A 19635-nucleotide genomic window follows, 5' to 3' on the forward strand; every position below is an offset into this window, starting at 1 on the left:
CGTCATTGTGCCACCACATCATAAGTGCGTGCCTCAAAAAAAGTTAAAACATGTTTATCCCCATTCCCATGTTTTTCTTTCAATTAGTTTTGGAGTTAGATAGCAGTGTCAACATGGAAGTATTAAATGAACCTGAGATAACTACCTACCTGTTGTTCGAGTTTTTAAAAAAGCACTGTAAGAAAACAAATAGTGCAACACATGCTTCTTTGGGAGGAGACAGAGATGATCCAGTTTTTAAAAAAGGCAGAAAACGGATGAAATTCACAGGTTCATAAACAGAGAGTACCAGGTGGTAATAATCATAAATAAAAACATTTATTTCTTAGCATTGCCTAGCAGACATGTCTGGCTACATCGAAAAGACAAACATGTTCAGTTGCACAAAAGATAACTGGCTGATGTACACTGAGTGAGTTAAGCAGCATTTTAAAGCAAATGGAATAGCCAATGAGAAATGAGCACCAGTTTTGTTGGGTGTAATAGGTGGAAGAGCACACGATTTGATTCGTTGTTTAAATGCTCCAACCAAACCAGCTGAAATGAGCTTTGCTCATACAGTGAAAGCAATGCAGGAACATTTAGAACCAAAAACAATTGTTGTTGCAGAATGCTTTAGGCTTCATAAGTGGTACCAAAATCAGGGGAGTCCATTTCGGTGTAGATGTCTGAATTCAAGAAGCTGTCTGAGCATTGTCAGTTCAGTAATGATGCACTGAGATATCGTTCAGTTTGTTGCATCTTACAAGAAAGGATTCAAAAATGGCTCCTAACTGAAGCACAACTTACATTTAAAAGAGCAGCTGAGATCACTGTATCAATGGAAACAGCAGCCAGAGACGAAAGTGAGCATGAATAAAATTGCAATGTCTAAAGAGAAATCTGCCTGGCCAAACAAATTGTGTTACTGGTGTGGCAAGGGCTCACATTTACAAACCAAAGCAGGTTTAGATGTGAGACTTGTAAGAAGGTAGGACACATACTAAGAGCATGTCGGGCAGACAAAAATAAATGGACTGCACATGGAAGAGAAAAGGGATAAAAAGTCAAGTTGCAGTTTCAAAAGGAGCATTAACCTGCATGCTGTTGATGAAAAATCTGATAATGCCAAGAGTGACACAGGACTGAGAAGCCTTGAGATTTACATTGTGAAAACTAACACAAGACAAGCAATATGGCTTACACCAGAAGTGAATAGCAAATTCATTCAAATGGAATTGGACACTGGCTTGGCTGTTTCAGTCGTTCCACAAAAAAAAAGTTGAACGGCATTTCAAACATACTGAACTGAAGCCTGCAGAATTTATATTGAGGAAAAGATAACTTCTGTAAGAATGACGTTCATAAAAATAAAATACAACCAAGCTTGTAAATGGTAAAGAAAAAAAACAGGAGGACCAGTATTGTGGGGCTATGATTGGCTGAGACAACTACAACTGGATTGGAGATCCATCTACCATTTTCATGCCAAAATCCCTGCAATAGAATCAACTAAACGCAAATTAAGAATGGTACTGAAAGATGCCACAGCAGTGTTCAAGGATGACATTGGAAAACTCAAATATATCAAGAGTATAATAATGGTATGTAAATGAAAACGCCTCACCCAAGTTTTACAAAGTCCATCCAGTTCCTTATACCATCGGGATAAAGGAACCAGTGAGTGAGATTGCATGGAAGCTAAAGGAATTATTTCCAAAGCTGAGTGGAGCTCATAGACAACACCAGTCATCCCAGTAACCAAGAAGGATGAGTTTGCCAGCACCCGTGGTGATTTTAAGGTTACCATCAACTCAGTACTGAAAGCTGATCAATATCCTCAGTCCAGAATAGAGGATATTTTTGTAAACTTTTCTGAAGGAGACACTTCAGCCAAGGAGACTTAGCTGAGACGTACTTACAGATGGAAACGGAAGAAGAGTCCAACATTTTTCTCACCCCGTAAGCACTTACAAAGGGCTTTATCACTATAACAGGCTTATTTTAGGAGCAACAACTGCACCTGCACTCTGGCAGAAAGCGATGGACCAGGTGCTACAGGACTACCCAGGCACACAGGAGACAACATTGTTACCAGTCAGGCAGAGAAGAAAATCTCAAGACTGTGTTAAAAAGATTAAAAGACTGTGGTCCCAGTGCACGACATGTCAAATGTGAATTCTTAAACCAAGCATCACTTACTGTGGTCACGTCATTGATGTACAAGAATTGCGCACTGTGCTGAGAAAATTCCAGCAGGGCTGGATGCCATAGGGCCAAAGAACATTTGCTGTACTTTTTTAGGATTTATCGGTTACAATAACAGTTTCCTGCCAAACCTGCCACTGTGCTCCACCCCTTGAACTCATTACCACAGAGCAGGAAGAAATGGCAATGGACAAATAAGTGCTTTTGAAAGGGTAAAGGAATTCATGATGTCAGGCATTGCACTCGCACATTGTGATCTAGATCATCCAGTGAAGCTTGCCTGTGTCTGCGGCACTTTGCCTTACTGTATAGGTGCAATCACGTCACGTGCTTTGAGTGATGGAAGGGAATATCGTGCTCCCTTACCGCTGCGCAGAAAAACTACGCAGAGATTGACACACAGGCCTTGAGTCTGGTTTGGGGTGTAAAATGTTTCAACTTGTGTGCGAGAGAGTTTACCCTCATTACTGATCATCAACCCCTGGTGTTCGTTTTCAATCTACAGAAGGGTGTCCCACTAACAGCAGTAGCACAAATGCAGAGATGGGCTCTGTTTCTTGGAGGACAAGGTCGAATTCAAGGGTACAACAAATCATGGAAATGCTGATGAATTGTCCTGTTTGCCCTTGGGAAAGGAAATAACTAAAACATTTACAAAAGAGGACACAGCTCTTGGCACACTCTCCCTAATGCAAATTGAATGTCTCACCATTGCAGCGGATGTAATTCAAGGAGAAACCAGAAATGACCCCACACACGCCTCAGGTCTACATGGCCACACAAAATGGCTGGAACGTGCTGCAGAAATCCCGGTTCCCCCATTTTCACCAGTGCCAGGATAAACTTGCTCTTGACAGAGGTTGCCTTATGAGCATTACACCATCTAAAGTGTTGGAGGAGCTACACTTTAATATTTCAGTAATATTTGAGTATTATTGTAAATATATGGTTTGATTCAGCATTCTTTGTTGTTTAAATAATTTATATATAAACGTATGTGCATGACATGCATCACCACACCACGACATCATACGTGTGTGCCTTGCTAATAGTAAAACTAGGAACGTTCACGAGTTTCTCCCCGCTCTGTGCTTTTCTTTCATTTAGTTTTTATGTTTTGGAGTTACAAGACATAATACTACATACTGGTTATCTAGGTATGGTCAAAATGAAAATGTTGGCTCGAAACATTGTCCAAAGGCCTGGGATAGACCAGCAGAGCAAAACAGCTTGCCAGGCTCTGTTTGGGATGCCAATACATCCAGAAGCTTCCAAGAGCAACACCTCTCCATCTCTGAGAATGGCCTGCGTTACCCTGGCAGAGGGTTCATGTGAATTTAACTGAACCATTCGTGGGCACAAATTTTCTGGTGGTAGTGGATGCCGCTACAAACCGGCCAGAAGTGTTCCCAATAGCCTCTACTACAGCCTCACAGACTGTTCATGTGTTGAGAAGCCTTTTCTCAAGGACTGGTGTTCCTGAACACTTGGTCAGTGACAATGGACCGGAGTTTGCTGTGGAACAGTTTCAGTCACTCCTCTAGATGTATGGAACATGACATTAGATTTGCACTGAAGCACTCAGCTACAAATGGCTTGGTGGAAAGGTTTGTTCAGAGTCTAAAGAACGCACTGCGAGCAATGTCAGCAAATTACTGATACTGAATCAGAAGCTTGCCGATTTCCTCCTTGTATATTATAATGCAGCACAGTGCAAGCCAACAACTCGCCAGCTATACTGTTCCAGGGTCAGCCCTTGTGCTCACACTTGGATCTGCTCAAACCCAGTCTCTGAAGGAGTGTGCAGGACAAACAGCTGAGAGAAATCGAGCACTCCTCAAACAAGATGGTTCATGTTTCACTCACTCCTGGTGAGGGACTACAGAGATAATCAAAAGTAGATACTCGAAAAGTTTAAGGACAGAACTGGACCACTCTCCTACACAGTGGAGACTGCGTCTGATGTCATCTGGAGATGACACATTGATCAGTTGAGGAGGGCAGAGTCAATCGCTGGAGAAGAAATGCGTCCAGAGTGATCAGAGCCACTTCCTGCAGTCCCAGAGTCAACTCCTATTGTACAACCACCACAGAGGAGGTCCCAGAGCCTGAAATTATTTCATAGCCACGAGTCTATTGCAAAGCAGAGTGACCACAACCCCCACCCCCAATCAGGAAACACATTATCCATAAGATTCAATCTTTAGGCCTGAAAAGGACATTTTAAAATTTACTGTGTGGTAGAATTCATATAGCTGTGGTATTATATGATATACTGTGTGTGTATTTTATATATATATATAAAATCAAATTTAATAAAACCTGAGAGATTGAGAACCATCCAGGCAGTTAGCTTAAATCTAAAATAGGTTTAAAAAAATCTTATATTATGACTCTTTCTAAAGGTAACCTCAAAATGTGATGCTAATTCAATATAATTTTAAAGTTCAGCCTGTAGGTGAGATAATCAGAGTTCCTTTCATGTCCTTAATGATATTCCTTCACATAATGGAATAATGTTGTTTTTAGTTTTGTGAATTACTGTACATGATCGAAATGGCAATGTTATTAACAAAGCTTAGGACATTCATTCCACTCTTTTCGCAAGTGTTAAAAGCTGGCAGTGAGAGAACTATTTATTTATATATTTTATATTTATTCAGTAATAAATATCACATTTTCAAGTAATTTTATGATTAAAAGTTTTATTTTTATTTTCATCTTCTATTATTTCTATATTATTTTTATATGCAAAGTTAAAGCAAGGAAACATTTTAAAGTTAGAAACTGAAGAGTTTGTGGTGTTAATATGAAGGCCAGTTCGGGATTCAGCAAAGTTTTATAGATTAGCATTTTTATTTATGCTTTATATTTGTAAATCAAATAACATGAACAATTTTATCTTCATTAAAGTGCAAGTAAATGTTTATTTTGGAAAGTGCCCTTCATCTTACAGCGGTGGCTTACTGAGTCACACCAGGAGGGCTGGAGAATTCAGTTATGTAGGAGTGTGAAAGGAGAGATTAATTTCAGTACTGCTAGCTGCTCCATAAACCCTTTGATCCACTGATATGTTTATGCAAAAGGAAATGTATCATCCACGTTTGATCTAGTTGATATATGATTCATGTGACTAACTGTTGAGTATCACCTCAGTTTGCATGACAATTATGAATGAACAATAAAGACTGATGTAACATAACGAATCCTCATTAGAATGCTTATGATCACCCTGTAATATTGACTATTATCTGTAGACATAATTTTTTTGAGGTGTGCACTGACTCCATTTCCCCATTGGTGTGCAGGAGGGACAAACACATCTCCTGCTACAAACATTAGTAACACCTGGCATACGCTGCAGGTGAATGGGCCAACAAGTGAAATGACTGATCAGTGCCATCTGCCTAGTTATTGACAGGAAGTTGAGATAAGGAGTCTTCTCGGTGCTGCTGATACTTCCTTTATTTGCAAAGTTTCTCCAAAATCACTGCCCATTCCATCAAAAGCATCGCACACTTAAAAGTATTTTCTAACAGTGTGAAATTTATCACGTCCTGTGTATGTTCTCACAGCATAGACATTCTGAAACTATTTGCAAGCCTTGTTTATGGTGAATATTCACTCTTTGCTTAAAATAGCAGATATTCTAAAACTTACCATTTTCTAAACCAAGAAATTTTAACTGATTTTACTGTGAAACAGGAGAAATTTTATTCTACTTCTGTCTCTCCCCCTACTACTTCTGTTCACTTCATTGCTTTCAGAAATACTCACAAAATATTAGTTTTGTTCCCATCTTCTCTCTCCGGCTCTTTTCTGTTTTTTCCAACACTACATGCTCAGGGAAAAATTTTCACACAATGAGTAAAAGATCAACTCCAGGTAATAGGAAATTGATTCTGTTTTTATAGATGTCCTTCAGTCACATTTTTTCAGCAAGTTGGAAAATGCAGAAATTTCACTCATGTGGTAACCATACCTCCACAGTATTGTAATGAGTGGCATCAAAGCCCGACAAAAAGAACCACGAATACAAGTGGAGAGAGGGGGAAAAAACTTGTCCTGCAACTCATAGGAAGGAATGTATGTACAGTACACACGACAGACATTTATATTTAATATTATGTTGGGAGCTCAGTCAATTCTCGGTGTGTGTGTGTGTCAGTTAGACTTTTGTAGCCTGTAGTTGATGTCTGGAATGAGGTGCCAGAAGCATGTGGTGGAGACAGGAACATCAACAACATTTAAGAGGCATCTAGACAGATACTTGAATGAGCAAGCCATAGAGGGGTATGGTATTAATTGAGGTAAATAGGATTAGAATGGATAGACATGATGGGCCAAAAATCCTTTTTCTATTACTCACAGCTCTATTCTCTATTATTGTGATCATCACTACTAGATCATAAGACATGGGAACAGACTCAGGCCATTTGGCCCATTAAGTCTGCTCCGCCATTTCATCATGACTGATCTATTTTCCCTCTCAGCTCCAATCTCCTGCCTTCACTCCCATATTCTTTCATGCCCTGACTGATCAACAATCTATCTACCTCTGCCTTAAATACACCCAATGACTTGGCCTCCACAACCACGTGTGGCAATGATTCCACTGATCCACCACTCTCTGGCTAAAGAAATTCCTCCTCACCTCTGTTCTAAAATGAAGCCTCTCAATTCTGAGGCTGATTCCTCTGGTCTTAGACTCTCTCACAATAGGGAATATACCCTCCATATAGAGGGCTTTCAACATTCTGTGGTTTTCTATGAGGTCACGCCTCATTCTTCTGAATTCCAGTGAGTACAGGCCCAGAGCCCTCAAACATTGCTTATAAGACAAGGCTTTCAATCTGAAATCATTTTCGTGAACCTCCTTTTGAACCCTCTGCAATGTCAGTACATCCTTTCTTAAACAAGGAGCCCAAAACCACTCACACTACTCTGTGACATCTCACCAGTATTATCTAGTTTATTAAAGATAAGTTATAATCAAGAGTGACTGATTTTTTAAACATGCTGTCAGATTGTTATATTAGTTCATCAGAATCTGTCATTGAGGGTTACTTAACTACTGCATCTGCACTCTGAAACTGTAACCCTCTGTTGGAAATGTACAGTGAGCTTGGTTGTATTGTTTATTGGGTCAACTTCATGATAATATTTCGGTTTATTTTTTTAAAAAGCTCATGTTCATTCCCTATATATGTGTGTGTATATATATATATATATAACCATATAACAATTACAGCACAGAAACAGGCCATCTTGGCCCTTCTAGTCCGTTCTAAATGCTTACTCTCACCTAGTCCCACTGACCTGCACTCAGCCCCTAACCCTCCATTCCTTTCCTGTCCATATACCTATCCAATTTTTTTTAAATGACGAAATCGAACCTGCCTCTACCACTTCTACTGGAAACTCGTTCCACACAGCTACCACTCTCTGAGTAAAGAAATTCCCTCTCGTGTTACCCCTAAACTTTTGCCCCTTAACTCTCAACTCATGTCCTCTTGTTTGAATCTCCCCTACTCTCAATGGAAAAAGCCTATCCACATCAACTCTATCTATCCCCCTCATAATTTTAAATACCTCTATAAAGTCCCCCCTCAACCTTCTACACTCCAAAGAATAAAGATCTAACTTGTTCAACCTTGCCCTGAAACTTAGGTGCTGAAATCCAGATAACATTCTAGTAAATCTTCTCTGTACTCTCTCTATTTTGTTGACATCTTTCATATAATTCGGTGACCAGAACTGTTATACTGTGTGTGTATATATATACTGTAATGCATGTATCTCAAGGACTCAGGATAAGCTACACGACAGCTTTTTAATGCACTTTGGGGAAACTGCAAAATAGAATTTTGATGAAGTTGCAGTTCTTTATATATACTGCAGGTATTTATAATATAGGGTAATAATATATAGGATAAGAAATGATATAACAAAGATAGGCTGTTTCTGAATTGATAGTCCCAGTCTGAGGATTGCTGAACAAAAGAAGTGAACAGAAAAATGGAGATTTCTAAAAAAAAAAAATATTTTGTAAGTTTTCTTTAGAACTTCTTAAGTAAATTTCACTCCATCATTAATAAGATAGACAAGGAAAAGAATAACTGCAGGAAAGGAATTGTAGGAAAGCATTTTCGTCTTCTGAGTTTGAAATGAATATTGAACTGTTCCATCCATCACTGAATTGTGAGCCAGGAAAAGGAAATGATTTTGACAAACGTTGAAATGTTGAAAGTAGGGGATGATAGAAGATACTTAACCGATGCAGTAATTGAGAATGCCTGAAACAAAATAATCTAGCTGTGGTTAAAAGTGTGTGTATGTTGTTAGGGTGTGAACGTAATATTTGTTGATCAGTTACATTTTATGTCTGAAGATTAGACACAGATCAGGTTGCATCCTTTGGAAGGAAAAGAGTTAACATTTCAGGCCAATGTTCATTTGAACAAATATTAACTGTTTCTCTTCACACACAGGTTATCTCATTTGTTGAGTATTTCCAGCATTTCTTGTTAGATGGATGGTTCATGTGTATTGGCATGTGGTCTGTTTGCATCTCTGTAGAGGTTAAAGGTTCTACCCCAAATCTTCATTTGAAATGTCAGTTAGAAAGCTGATATGAATGTATAAAACTGTAGCAAGACTAAAATTTGACTGATACTCATGAGGTGGCACAGCAGCGTAGTGGTTAGCATGACGGTTTACAGTACCAGCAAACCGGGTTGATTTCCTGCCGCTGCCCGTAAGGAGCTTGTACATTCTCTCTGTGACTGCGTGCGTTTCCTCTGAGTGCTCTGGTTTCCTTCCAAAAACCTACTGGTTGGTAGGTTAATTGGTCATTGTAAACGGTACAGTGATTAGGCCAGCATTAAGTCGGGGGTTGTTGGGTGGTATGGGTCAAAGGGCCTACTCCATGGTGTATCTCAATAAATAAATAGATAAACAAATAAAGAAATAAAATGGTATCTGTGTTACAATAAAGCCTAACACGGAGAAGACTTGGATACAGAATGATGGTGAAATATCATAATTCTTGTAGCTTAAACTCAGTTACATGATAGGATTGGTTGTTAACTTGTTCAGTACATCACTGAAAATTTACCTGGGACAAAAGCAGTTTGAAGGTTTACAATCCAGGAACACATGCTCATGAGTGATCAGATGTAAGCATGGGAGAGTTAGTTGACTAGGAATAGAGCTAAAATTATAGGCCAATTTAATATCAGAATCAGACTCCGATTTATTATCACAGACAGATGATGTGAATTCTGTTGTTACGCAGCAGCAATACAATAAAATTATAATAAATTAGAAAAATAAATAGTACAAGTAAATGGAATAAGGAATAGCGTTCATATCATTTGTTTGTATGCTATTCACATTGTTCAAAGGGAGTCAGTACTCAATACTTCTGTAAATTAATTGCATTATTTCATTCAAAGGAAACATACTGACTTATAAGTAAATCTGAAAACCAAAATTTCTTGTGTATGCTAAATGATATAAACTTCTTGTGGCTGAAATGCTGATGCTCCTGTCGATCAGTACGAGAGTAAAACTCAGCGATGTTATCATCTTGCCTTCAGCATGAAAATGCCGAGGAGTTCAGGATTCCCACACAAGCATGTTTAGTAAAGTTATTAGATGAGCTCAGGGAAGAATTTCCTATCTGTGACCCTGTTGCAAATCCCCAAAGTTGCATTCGGAGAAGCTGCTCTCCGATCTGCTTCTGAACACAAGTGGTGCAGGGAGAGTGAGTCTATTCACTGGAATGGAAAGGAATGGCTGCCAGGCTCCAGAGGAAGAATATCATATTTATTTGTTTGAATCAATTTTTGAATACTGTATGTTTTGAAATATTTAACAAAGTTTTGACATTTATTTTTAATTTTTAATCTTTAAGATAGTTTAACAGTTTGGCTTTTGAGGGTGTAGTTTTACAAGCTCTCAAAATATTTCACAATTATACTGGGGGGTTGCTTCAGCAGACCACCACAACTACCTCTATTCTTGCCTCACCTCATGTGTTGGCATTTCTTGTGTTAAGCTTTGGCATTGCTTGGAGACTCACCGATGAAAATCAGGGTGGGTTCTGGCCACAGTAATGGATCCCTAAGAGGTACTGAAAGTCTATGCCTACCATATATGTCAGCGGAGAGTGTGGATGTTTGAAACTAGGACTTGAGCAGGGTGCTCTTTCCCATAAAATTTCTTCAGCTCTGATCGGCTGGGATGATATGAATGGGAGATCTAATGGCACTTGCTAGAGGTGGATGGAAGTTACTGTAAAAAGTTTCCATACCCAGGAAACTGCACCAACGATGCTCTGGAATTTGAAGTGGATTTGCCAGAGTGCAATATTTCTCAAATTTCCCGGCAAGTTCATTAGCATACATTCAAACACAAAATCTCCAATTGATCAGCATTAACTGATCATAATTTATTCAACTAATGGCTATTGTGTAACTATATGGGCCCCACAAAGCCAGAATTTAAGTAGAGAATTTACTCACATAATTCCAGCAGCTGAACGCAGAGGCAAATAGGAGCGTATTAGTGCTAGCTATGGCTTTTAACAACCAAAGGCAGATCAACTAATATAATTTTAACTCAATAAAGCTGTATTTAAAGTAATTGTAACATTCATTGTGAAACAGACCCGAGTGAGGCTTCAGCAGACTGTCGGTCACTGCACCCGCAAATCATTGACAATTTGGATTAATGTGATAACAAGTGCCCGTTCACCCAAGATTACAAGGCACAATGTGACAAACGGATCCATTCCAATCTGGGACATGGATGATGTTGTGGGTGGGTATTTTTTTTTGGGTATGTTGATTTGGTGAATAGAGTTTAAAATCAACATGATCTCAGATAATTCCGTGCAAAATAATTGTGGGAATAATTTATTTAATGCTTCAATCTTTTATTCTATTCATTTTCATAACATAGCCAGAGGTTACAATTTCATTACTTTAAAACATGAATTTAATGAAGGCAGCTCAATTCTTGGACTGAGGGGTGTGGAGTGTTAAGTACCTATTAACGAAGTTCATGGTTGAATTCCAAAATAAAACACCCCAAATAATTGCATTTGTGTATGCTTAATATGTCCTCCACTCCATTTTAAAATAACTTTAATTTTAGATTTCTGTTACTACTGCAGTCTTGCTTTTGTCTCTCCAGTTAGTGTAGAGTTGTTGCTGAAATTTCCTGTTTTCACAGACCATACCATCCAATCCGTGTTTTGCTGCTGCTGCTGTTCTGTTCAAAAACGGTAAGCTGTGCTTTTTGTACCTTCCAGCTGAAGGCATGCTTCTATGCTTTTTATTGATCATCTGTGGCCTACAGTGATATAATTAATGTCACCGTTTATTTCTATTGAATTTTAGTGCAGTCACAACTCAGATGAGCTTGGAAGACAATGATCTCATGGATGAATATCCCCTGAGTGAGCGCCAGTCATCGTATCCTTCAAATGTTTACCGAGTAGGTGAAGCATGTTTTCATGACATATGCCTCATGTTATGTGAGTCTATATGTACATTGAGAGAAATCATATAACCATATAACAATTACAGCACGGAAACAGGCCATCTCGGCCCTTCTAGTCCATGCCGAACGCTTACTCTCACCTTGTCCCACTGGCCCGCACTCAGCCCGTAACCCTCCACTCCTTTCCTGTCCATATACCTATCCAATTTTGCTTTAAATGACAATATCGAACCTGCCTCTACCACTTCTACTGGAAGCTCGTTCCACACAGCTACCACTCTCTGAGTAGAGAAGTTTCCCCTTGTGTTACCCTTAAGCTTTTGCCCCCTAACTCTCAACTCATGTCCTCTTGTTTGAATCTCCCCTACTCTCAATGGAAAAAGCCTATCCACATCAACTCTATCTATCCCCCTCATAATTTTAAATACCTCTATCAAGTCCCCCCTCAACCTTCTACTCTCCAAAGAATAAAGACCTAACTTGTTCAACCTTTCCCTGTAACCTAGGTGCTGAAACCCAGGTAACATTCTAGTAAATCTTCTCTGTACTCTCTCTATTATGTTGATATCTTTCCTATAATTTGGTGACCAAAACTGTACACAATACTTCAAATTCAGCCTTACCAATGCCTTGTACAATTTTAACATTACATCCCAACTCCTATACTCAATGCTCTGATTTATAAAGGCCAGCATACCAAAAGCTTTCTTCACCACCCTATCCACATGAGATTCCACCTTCAGGGAACTATGCACCATTATTCCTAGATCACTCTGTTCTACTGCATTCTTCAATGCCCTACCGTTTACCATGTATGTCCTCCATGACAAAAGTCACGGAGAGGAAATTTTCAATTCATGTTGATCATCTAATAAAAGATTGTTTTTGCACTGATAAGGAACAAGGATCAACTTTACTTGGGGTGACAGTTCAGAAAATGTTTTAAGGAAAGTGGCAATCATAAATGGTGCTGGAGGCTCCTGATCACTGGGAGAATCCACACTGTGAAAGGATGTTGCAGCATTACCGATAATGGCATTACTAATATTAACAATAAAATGTATCATGGGGTGCTGTATATTTATTTTAAATACTTAGCTACATCCATCTATCATTTATTTATTTACATTAAATATAACTTAGAATTTAAAGATAAGCACTTAAGCTTCATATAATATTTGAGCTAACTAGTTTGTCAAAAACACGGTTTTCATCAGATATGGTTGACTCCACATACCTAGTGGGGGAAATAGCTTCATTTGCACAGCTAACAAAGAAAAAGGATTTCTTTGAATGTTATGGGTTTCTTCGTGAAACACTTAATTTACTTCTAGAGGTTCCTCTTAGCTAATTGCAGCACTGGTGCTGATCAGAATGTATTTTGCACAGAATCTCAGCGGGTATTGAGATCAAAAACATTATGAGAATTGTCTTCTGACACAGGTGCAGTCATCATTATGATATCGGTTTTTTAATAAATAAATTAGAAGGCAGAATAACATTCTCAGGCTAATTCTATGTTCAGATAGCACCTGGGAAATACAATGATTTTATGGGAATATTTTAATGAAGTAGTGTTTACAAAAGCCTCTGTTAAATTAGTTGGCTATGATTTTTTTTTACACACACTGTGTAGTGCTGGCAAAATATTAGATGCTATTTACCTAAAAATCGTGGGGAATTTTTCAGGATCATGTCCCTCCTCCACAATAACTTTGTCAGAAGTTTTTGGTCATCTGAGGTTCCCTTTGTTCTATAACCGTAGTTCCCAGCTTCTTGAAGATAAAGTTATACAGCATGGAAAGGTCTTTCAGGCCAAATGATCCATGCCAATGAAGGTGCCCGTCTAATCTCGTCCCATTTGCCAGTGCTTGGCCCATAACCTTCTAAATGTTTCCTATCCGTGTATCTGTCATTATTTTGATGGTATATATTTTGCACTGATTAGCAGTATTTTAGTAGGGTGCATTTTACTTATAATTTTATGATCTGGTCACTGCTCAGGTGAACAGGCCAGTGGGGGTCCCATCAAGAAGGAAGCCACCGCCACCTCCCCCTGATGATGATGAGGATGGTGGGGAGATCAGTGTGATTGCTCTCTATGACTTCTGTGCCCAGGAGCCTACTGATCTGAGTGTCAGGAGGTACGAAGAATACATTATACTTCAGAAACGTGACCCTCATTGGTGGAAAGCGAGAGACAAGAATGGGTAAGAATTAAATGTTTTTGCACATTTGATAACATATAAAAATATATATTTTGAGTTAAATTGGAGACCTCAACTGGATTTGCCAAGGTTGCTTCTCGAGTGAACATAAATCACAGCTGTAGAACAGCATGTGAGGCTGCAGTCCAGTGAGATACATTGTTCATGTGTATGTGAAACTGAGTGACTTTGCCATTAAAACTTTGCTCTGGTTAAAATCTTAAATAAGGGAGTAAACTATTCACCCTGAAAGATCTTATCACCCATGCCTCATTCAAGAATGATAATAATTCCCTAGATAATTTCTAAGGTAAGGACATGTTCGGCACAGCTTTGTGGGCCGAAGGGCCTGTATTGTGCTGTGGGTTTTCTATGTTTCTATGATTATTTAATTTGCCCTGAGGTCCTTTGGTGTTTCCCTGGCCTATTCTTACAGGTAAAATGTTAATCTGCTCACTCATCCATCACCGACAGTTCCCCTATTCACTTCTCCTGTCCTCTCATGGATATATGAGTAGCAGAGAACTTGGGATAAACTGACATTTACTGTTACAATCATTTCCAGCTTGTCCAGAGAGAATCCATTCATCTCTAAATTACATTACAGAACACCAGAACTATTACAACCACATAGAGGCATCTATGATTGAAATATCATCATCATCATTATCATCCTGTAGGTTTCTGATCTTGCTGATTTGAATTATGTGGCAGACAAGTTTTATCAACATTGTTTCATGAACAGTAGCAGTTTAAGTAGTCATGTGATTTATTTTTATGGATTATTATGTAAGACTGGGAAGCAGAGGCATCTTCTATGCTTCCTCAAACATCATTAAGATATCATTAACATCCAGGTGAATTGGTGATGCACCATCAATAACTCTTGGAGACGTGAGGCGAGATATAGACTTTTATTGGCTGGAAGAAAGAACAAGCAGCAATTGACCACTACACTGCATCCTGGAGACTGAGGCCGGGGCGGAGTCCCCAATCGCCTTTATACCGGGGTCTGTGGGAGGAGCCACAGGAGCAGTCAGCGGGGGGGGGGGGGGGGGGGGGGCGTGTCCAGACAGGTATACATAGTTCACCACAATTGGTACAGTGTATTTTAGCTTAAATTCTTACCTGAAGGTGTATTCTGCTAGACTTCTTGAGATGCTCTTAAAACGATCCAGGTCTAATGGCTGCAGGCCAAAATGGAGGAAAGGGAAAAGGGACACAAACAATGGTATGTTTCAATGTACACGGGGCAAATAAAGCTAATTCTAAAAAAAATTCTAAAATGTTTACTTCAACATTTTAAGAAGGAACTTTTTATACTTTGAGAGAAATAAATATTTAAAACAATCTATGATTTAAATATTTAATCATTCCTATCACTTCATATTGCTTTCAGTTTAAATAAACTGGCTCCTTGGCTTTGCCATCCAGGTAACATGGCACTGATTTGGTATTGTCTTCTCAAACTGCCCTCATTTGTGAAGGGGTCTTATTACCTTCTCCCCCATCTCATCTCTGCCTTTCAAAGCTACTGTCAATTTATTATCAAAGTGTGTGAACATCAACATACACTACCTTGAGATTGGACAAATTGAGTTGAATTTGCTTGCTTAATGCTGTACTTACCTTTGAGAAGAATAAGTACATTTCCCAAACTTTGAACTCAGGCTGCAGATTGTCAAATATGTTTACAATGCTTCATGAATCTGAACAGTGAACAATTAATGTGTTATTTCAGAAACGAAGGATTCATTCCAAGCAACTACGTCACAGAGAAGAAAGCTAATAACATAGAGGCGTTTGAGTAAGTTCACCCTGTAACCAATTGCCATTTCAATATTAAGAAGAATTTTGTTGTGTTATTAAGATGTAGTACTTTAAAAATCAGTTCGTGCCTTTAATTCAACAATATCCTTGTGCTGTCATGTGTGGTATAAACTGTTGTGGTAGTCAATCCGATGATACATTTATGTGGTACAAAACTGCCCAGTGGTGCAGAAGTTCCTATGGTGATTTGCAATAAGGGAATAATGTGAACTTTAATTAACTGCATTTTATGATGCTGAACCAAATACTGAGCAGGTCATCAGTCAACATTGGAAAACTGTGTGGAAGTTGTCCAGTCAAGCAGAGATGGCAAAGACATCTGAAATTCTTCTGAAATGGGCTCGCAACAGCAATTGTATAGTGGTGCAAAGAATTGAACGGGCAGTACGGTAGCGTAGTTTAATTGGGGTTCAATTCCCGTTGCTGCCTGTGAGGAGTCAGTACATGCTCCCCATTACCCCATAGATTTCTTCTGTGTGTTCTGGCTTCCTCTCAAATTCCAAAGGTGTACGGTTAGGATTGTAGGCATACTAATATGATGCCAGAGGCATGGCAACATTTGTGGTCTGCCTAGTACAATCCTCATTAGAAATGCTAAATGAAGCATTTCACTGTACACATGACAAATGAAGGCAATGTTTCATAAAACAAGCCCAATCTCAGTTACTCATGAAGATAGATAGATAGATAGATAGATAGATAGATAGATAGATAGATAGATAGATAGATAGATAGATAGATAGATAGATAGATAGATACTTTATTCATCCCCATGGGGAAATTCAACATTTTTTCCAATGTCCCATACACTTATTGTAGCAAAACTAATTACATACAATACTTAACTCAGTAAAAATATGATATGCATCTAAAATCACCCTCTCAAAAAGCATTAATAAATAGCTTTTAAAAAGTTCTTAAGTAGTTTACTTAAATACATTGAGTCCTAACCCCGGCACTTTAACATATCTTACTCCTGGCGGTTGAATTGTAAAGCCGAATGGCATTGGGGAGTATTGATCTCTTCATCCTGTCTGAGGAGCATTGCATCGATAGCAACCTGTCACTGAAACTGCTTCTCTGTCTCTGGATGGTGCTATGTAGAGGATGTTCAGGGTTTTCCATGATTGACCATAGCCTACTCAGCGCCCTTCGCTCTGCTACCGATGTTATACTCTCCAGTACTTTGCTCACGACAGAGCCCGCCTTCCTTACCAGCTTATTAAGACGTGAGGCGTCCCTCTTCTTAGTGCTGCCTCCCCAACACGCCACCACAAAGAAGAGGGCGCTCTCCACAACTGACCTACAGAACATCTTCAGCATCTCACTACAAACATTGAATGACGCCAACCTTCACTCAAGATTTTCTATGACGTAGTTATCTTCACCACTGTGTGAAGATCCTCACCTGAGATAGTTAAAATAGGGCCTGGGATATAGTAGCTGCATTTTAGGATGCTAAGAAGGCTGATGTCTTGGCCCTTAAAGGATTAGTGAGTGGCATAATGTCTTAGTATGGAGCACCCATCATGGAAACACATATTTTGGCCACCCAGTCCATACCAATCATTAGGTATATCTTCAGTACATCACCCCAATTTTATTCATATAGCTTTGACTGAAAATGGCTCTTAAGCATTGTTTCCATAAATATTTCCATATTTTGTCAGTTTTAAGCAACAGACATCCACTATAAGGAATTCCATGAGGAATAGTATGCCATTCTACGTGCATAGGAATATACTGTACTAAAATGTCGATGATACTTTTTGCTCAGCTTTTTTGATTCATCCTTTTGTAACTTGAGGAACTGCTGAATAAAGAAGTATTGGTCATTTTCAACATAAATGCAACATTGCTATGACAAACATCACACGTATATATAATGATGATAGCATTCTCTCTTCCTCCCAGGTGGTATTGTAAAAATATCACAAGAAACAAAGCAGAGCAGCTTCTTCGGCAAGAGGTAAATTATATAAAACTTCCAACTATTGTATGTTGGATGCATATTTAAATTGAAATTACATGTTACATTTTTTTGAAGTATTGTTTTAACCACTATTTTTCAATTTGGTATTTAAATAGTTAAGCAAGGGGCATGACTGTTGTGTGGTATATTACATCGAACTACAGTTCTAAAAGCAAAAGTATTTGTGGTTCATCACTTATGAGATTAATTTTATATTTTAAGCATTGTTAATAATTTCAAGAGGAAGTGAAAGAAATTGATCTCCATCAATGGCGTAAAATATGTTCTTAGTGAATCAGCAGCCATTCGTATTTTTTTCTTTTTGTTTAATGAAAGCTGTTGATGAAAAGTGACTCAAATGTGCCTAATAAAAGAAATTAAGGTCAGGAACAAGAGAGAATCTGCAGATGAAATAGAGAAATCCAAGCAACAGACACAAAATGCTGGAGGAACTCAGCAGGCCAGGCAGCATCTATGGAAAAGTGTCCTGCCGAAGGGTCTCGGCCCAAAATGTCAACTGTACTTTTCTCCATTGCTGCTGCCTGGCCTGCATTTTGTGTGTGAGATTAAGATCAAAATTAGGTTGAAGGAATAGCCATGTAAAGTTACTAGAAATATTACCTTTATATGGCTACTCTGAAAAAAACATTTAGAATTCAGAACAAAGGGAATTGATTATAAGCAAATAAAAATGGAATTTGAAGTGAAACTGACAAGGAATGTAAGATGGACTGTGAAAACCTCTACAAGTCTGTAAAGAGAAAAAGGATTAGTGAATATAGATGTAGCCCCTCTATTTGCAATGGGAAGATAGATAGATAGATAGATAGATACTTTATTCATCCCCATGGGGAAATTCAATAAATCAAACTATTACAGGAAATACAATTAATTAAAATATTGGTGAAAATTGAAAAAACTGCAGATGCTGGAGAACTAAAATAAAATCTGAAAATGCTTGAACTACTCAGCAGATCATATCTGTAGGAAGAGAGGTAGAAGTAATGACCATTCAGTAGAAAAGGGAAGGAAAGAAATGAAACTTGTTAAGTGGCAGTGAGGATAGCAAAGGGGGATTCCCTGAATGGGTGAAACCAGGTTGATGATGTGGTTAAGCTGTGAGTAAAGTTATCCAGTCAGTGAGTGAATGGGAGCAGTTAGAGAGAGAGAGACCACAGCTAAAATAATGTAGGGGTTGTACCATGGAGGGCCAGCCGGGTAGCTCAGGCTGAGCATCCTCTCCAGTGCCAGAGGCTAAAATAAAAGTGGGAAAAATTAACTAGCTGAGTCAATATCATAAATAGGTGACTGTTACACAGAGGTGAAGTCATTGGAAGCTGTAGAATTCAAAACTGAGTCTCAAATGCAGCAATTGGCCCAGATGGAAGTTAAAGTGTTGCTCCTCAGGCTTATGTTGGACTTGTTATAACAGTAGAAGAGACCACGGATGATAGTTCAGAGTAGGACTGGGACGTGGAATTAAAGAGGCAGGTAACGGGAAGCTCAGAGTAATGGAACGTAGGTGTTCTGCAACATGGTCACACAATCTGCATTTTATGTCTCCAATGCAGAGATGATCACATTGTGTGATTAGAAAATTAGTAACAGTAAATAAAAAATATGCTGGAGAAATTACTTGGACAGAAATTTAATATATTCCCATCACTTGGTAATTTGCATTCTAGACTACTAAAAGATGAAATAGTCGGTGAATTGTTTGCCAAACTGCATAGACTATGACATGATTTGTGTAGACTGGGGAATGGCAAATTCAAACCTATCTTTTAAAAATGAGACAAGAGGTTAGCCTACCAACAGTAGCAGGGAAAATGCTAGAACCTCTTACAAAGGTTATCAATAACAGATAGATAGATAGATAGATCGATAGATAGATAGATAGATAGATACTTTATTCATCCCCATGGGGAA

The 19635-nt window shown here is 38.6% G+C and overlaps 1 protein-coding gene across 2 annotated transcripts in view; it reads left to right on the forward strand.

Moving 5' to 3' along the window:
* The window catches only part of LOC140737503 (tyrosine-protein kinase TXK-like), a 51900-nt gene that overhangs the window by 11489 nt on the left and 20776 nt on the right, over positions 1-19635 (forward strand). The window contains exons 2-7 of one of the 2 annotated variants that reach the window (XM_073063958.1): positions 10860-11013; positions 11428-11479; positions 11595-11691; positions 13702-13907; positions 15646-15711; positions 17649-17703. In XM_073063958.1, coding sequence (XP_072920059.1) covers positions 10998-11013; positions 11428-11479; positions 11595-11691; positions 13702-13907; positions 15646-15711; positions 17649-17703 — 492 coding nt within the window. In that variant the 5' untranslated portion in view covers positions 10860-10997. The remainder of the gene's footprint in view (positions 1-10859; positions 11014-11427; positions 11480-11594; positions 11692-13701; positions 13908-15645; positions 15712-17648; positions 17704-19635) is intronic. The other variant, XM_073063957.1, reaches the window with a different exon arrangement.

This window comes from Hemitrygon akajei, chromosome 13, assembly GCF_048418815.1.
Source record: "Hemitrygon akajei chromosome 13, sHemAka1.3, whole genome shotgun sequence".
NCBI classification, from domain to species: Eukaryota; Metazoa; Chordata; class Chondrichthyes; order Myliobatiformes; family Dasyatidae; genus Hemitrygon; species Hemitrygon akajei.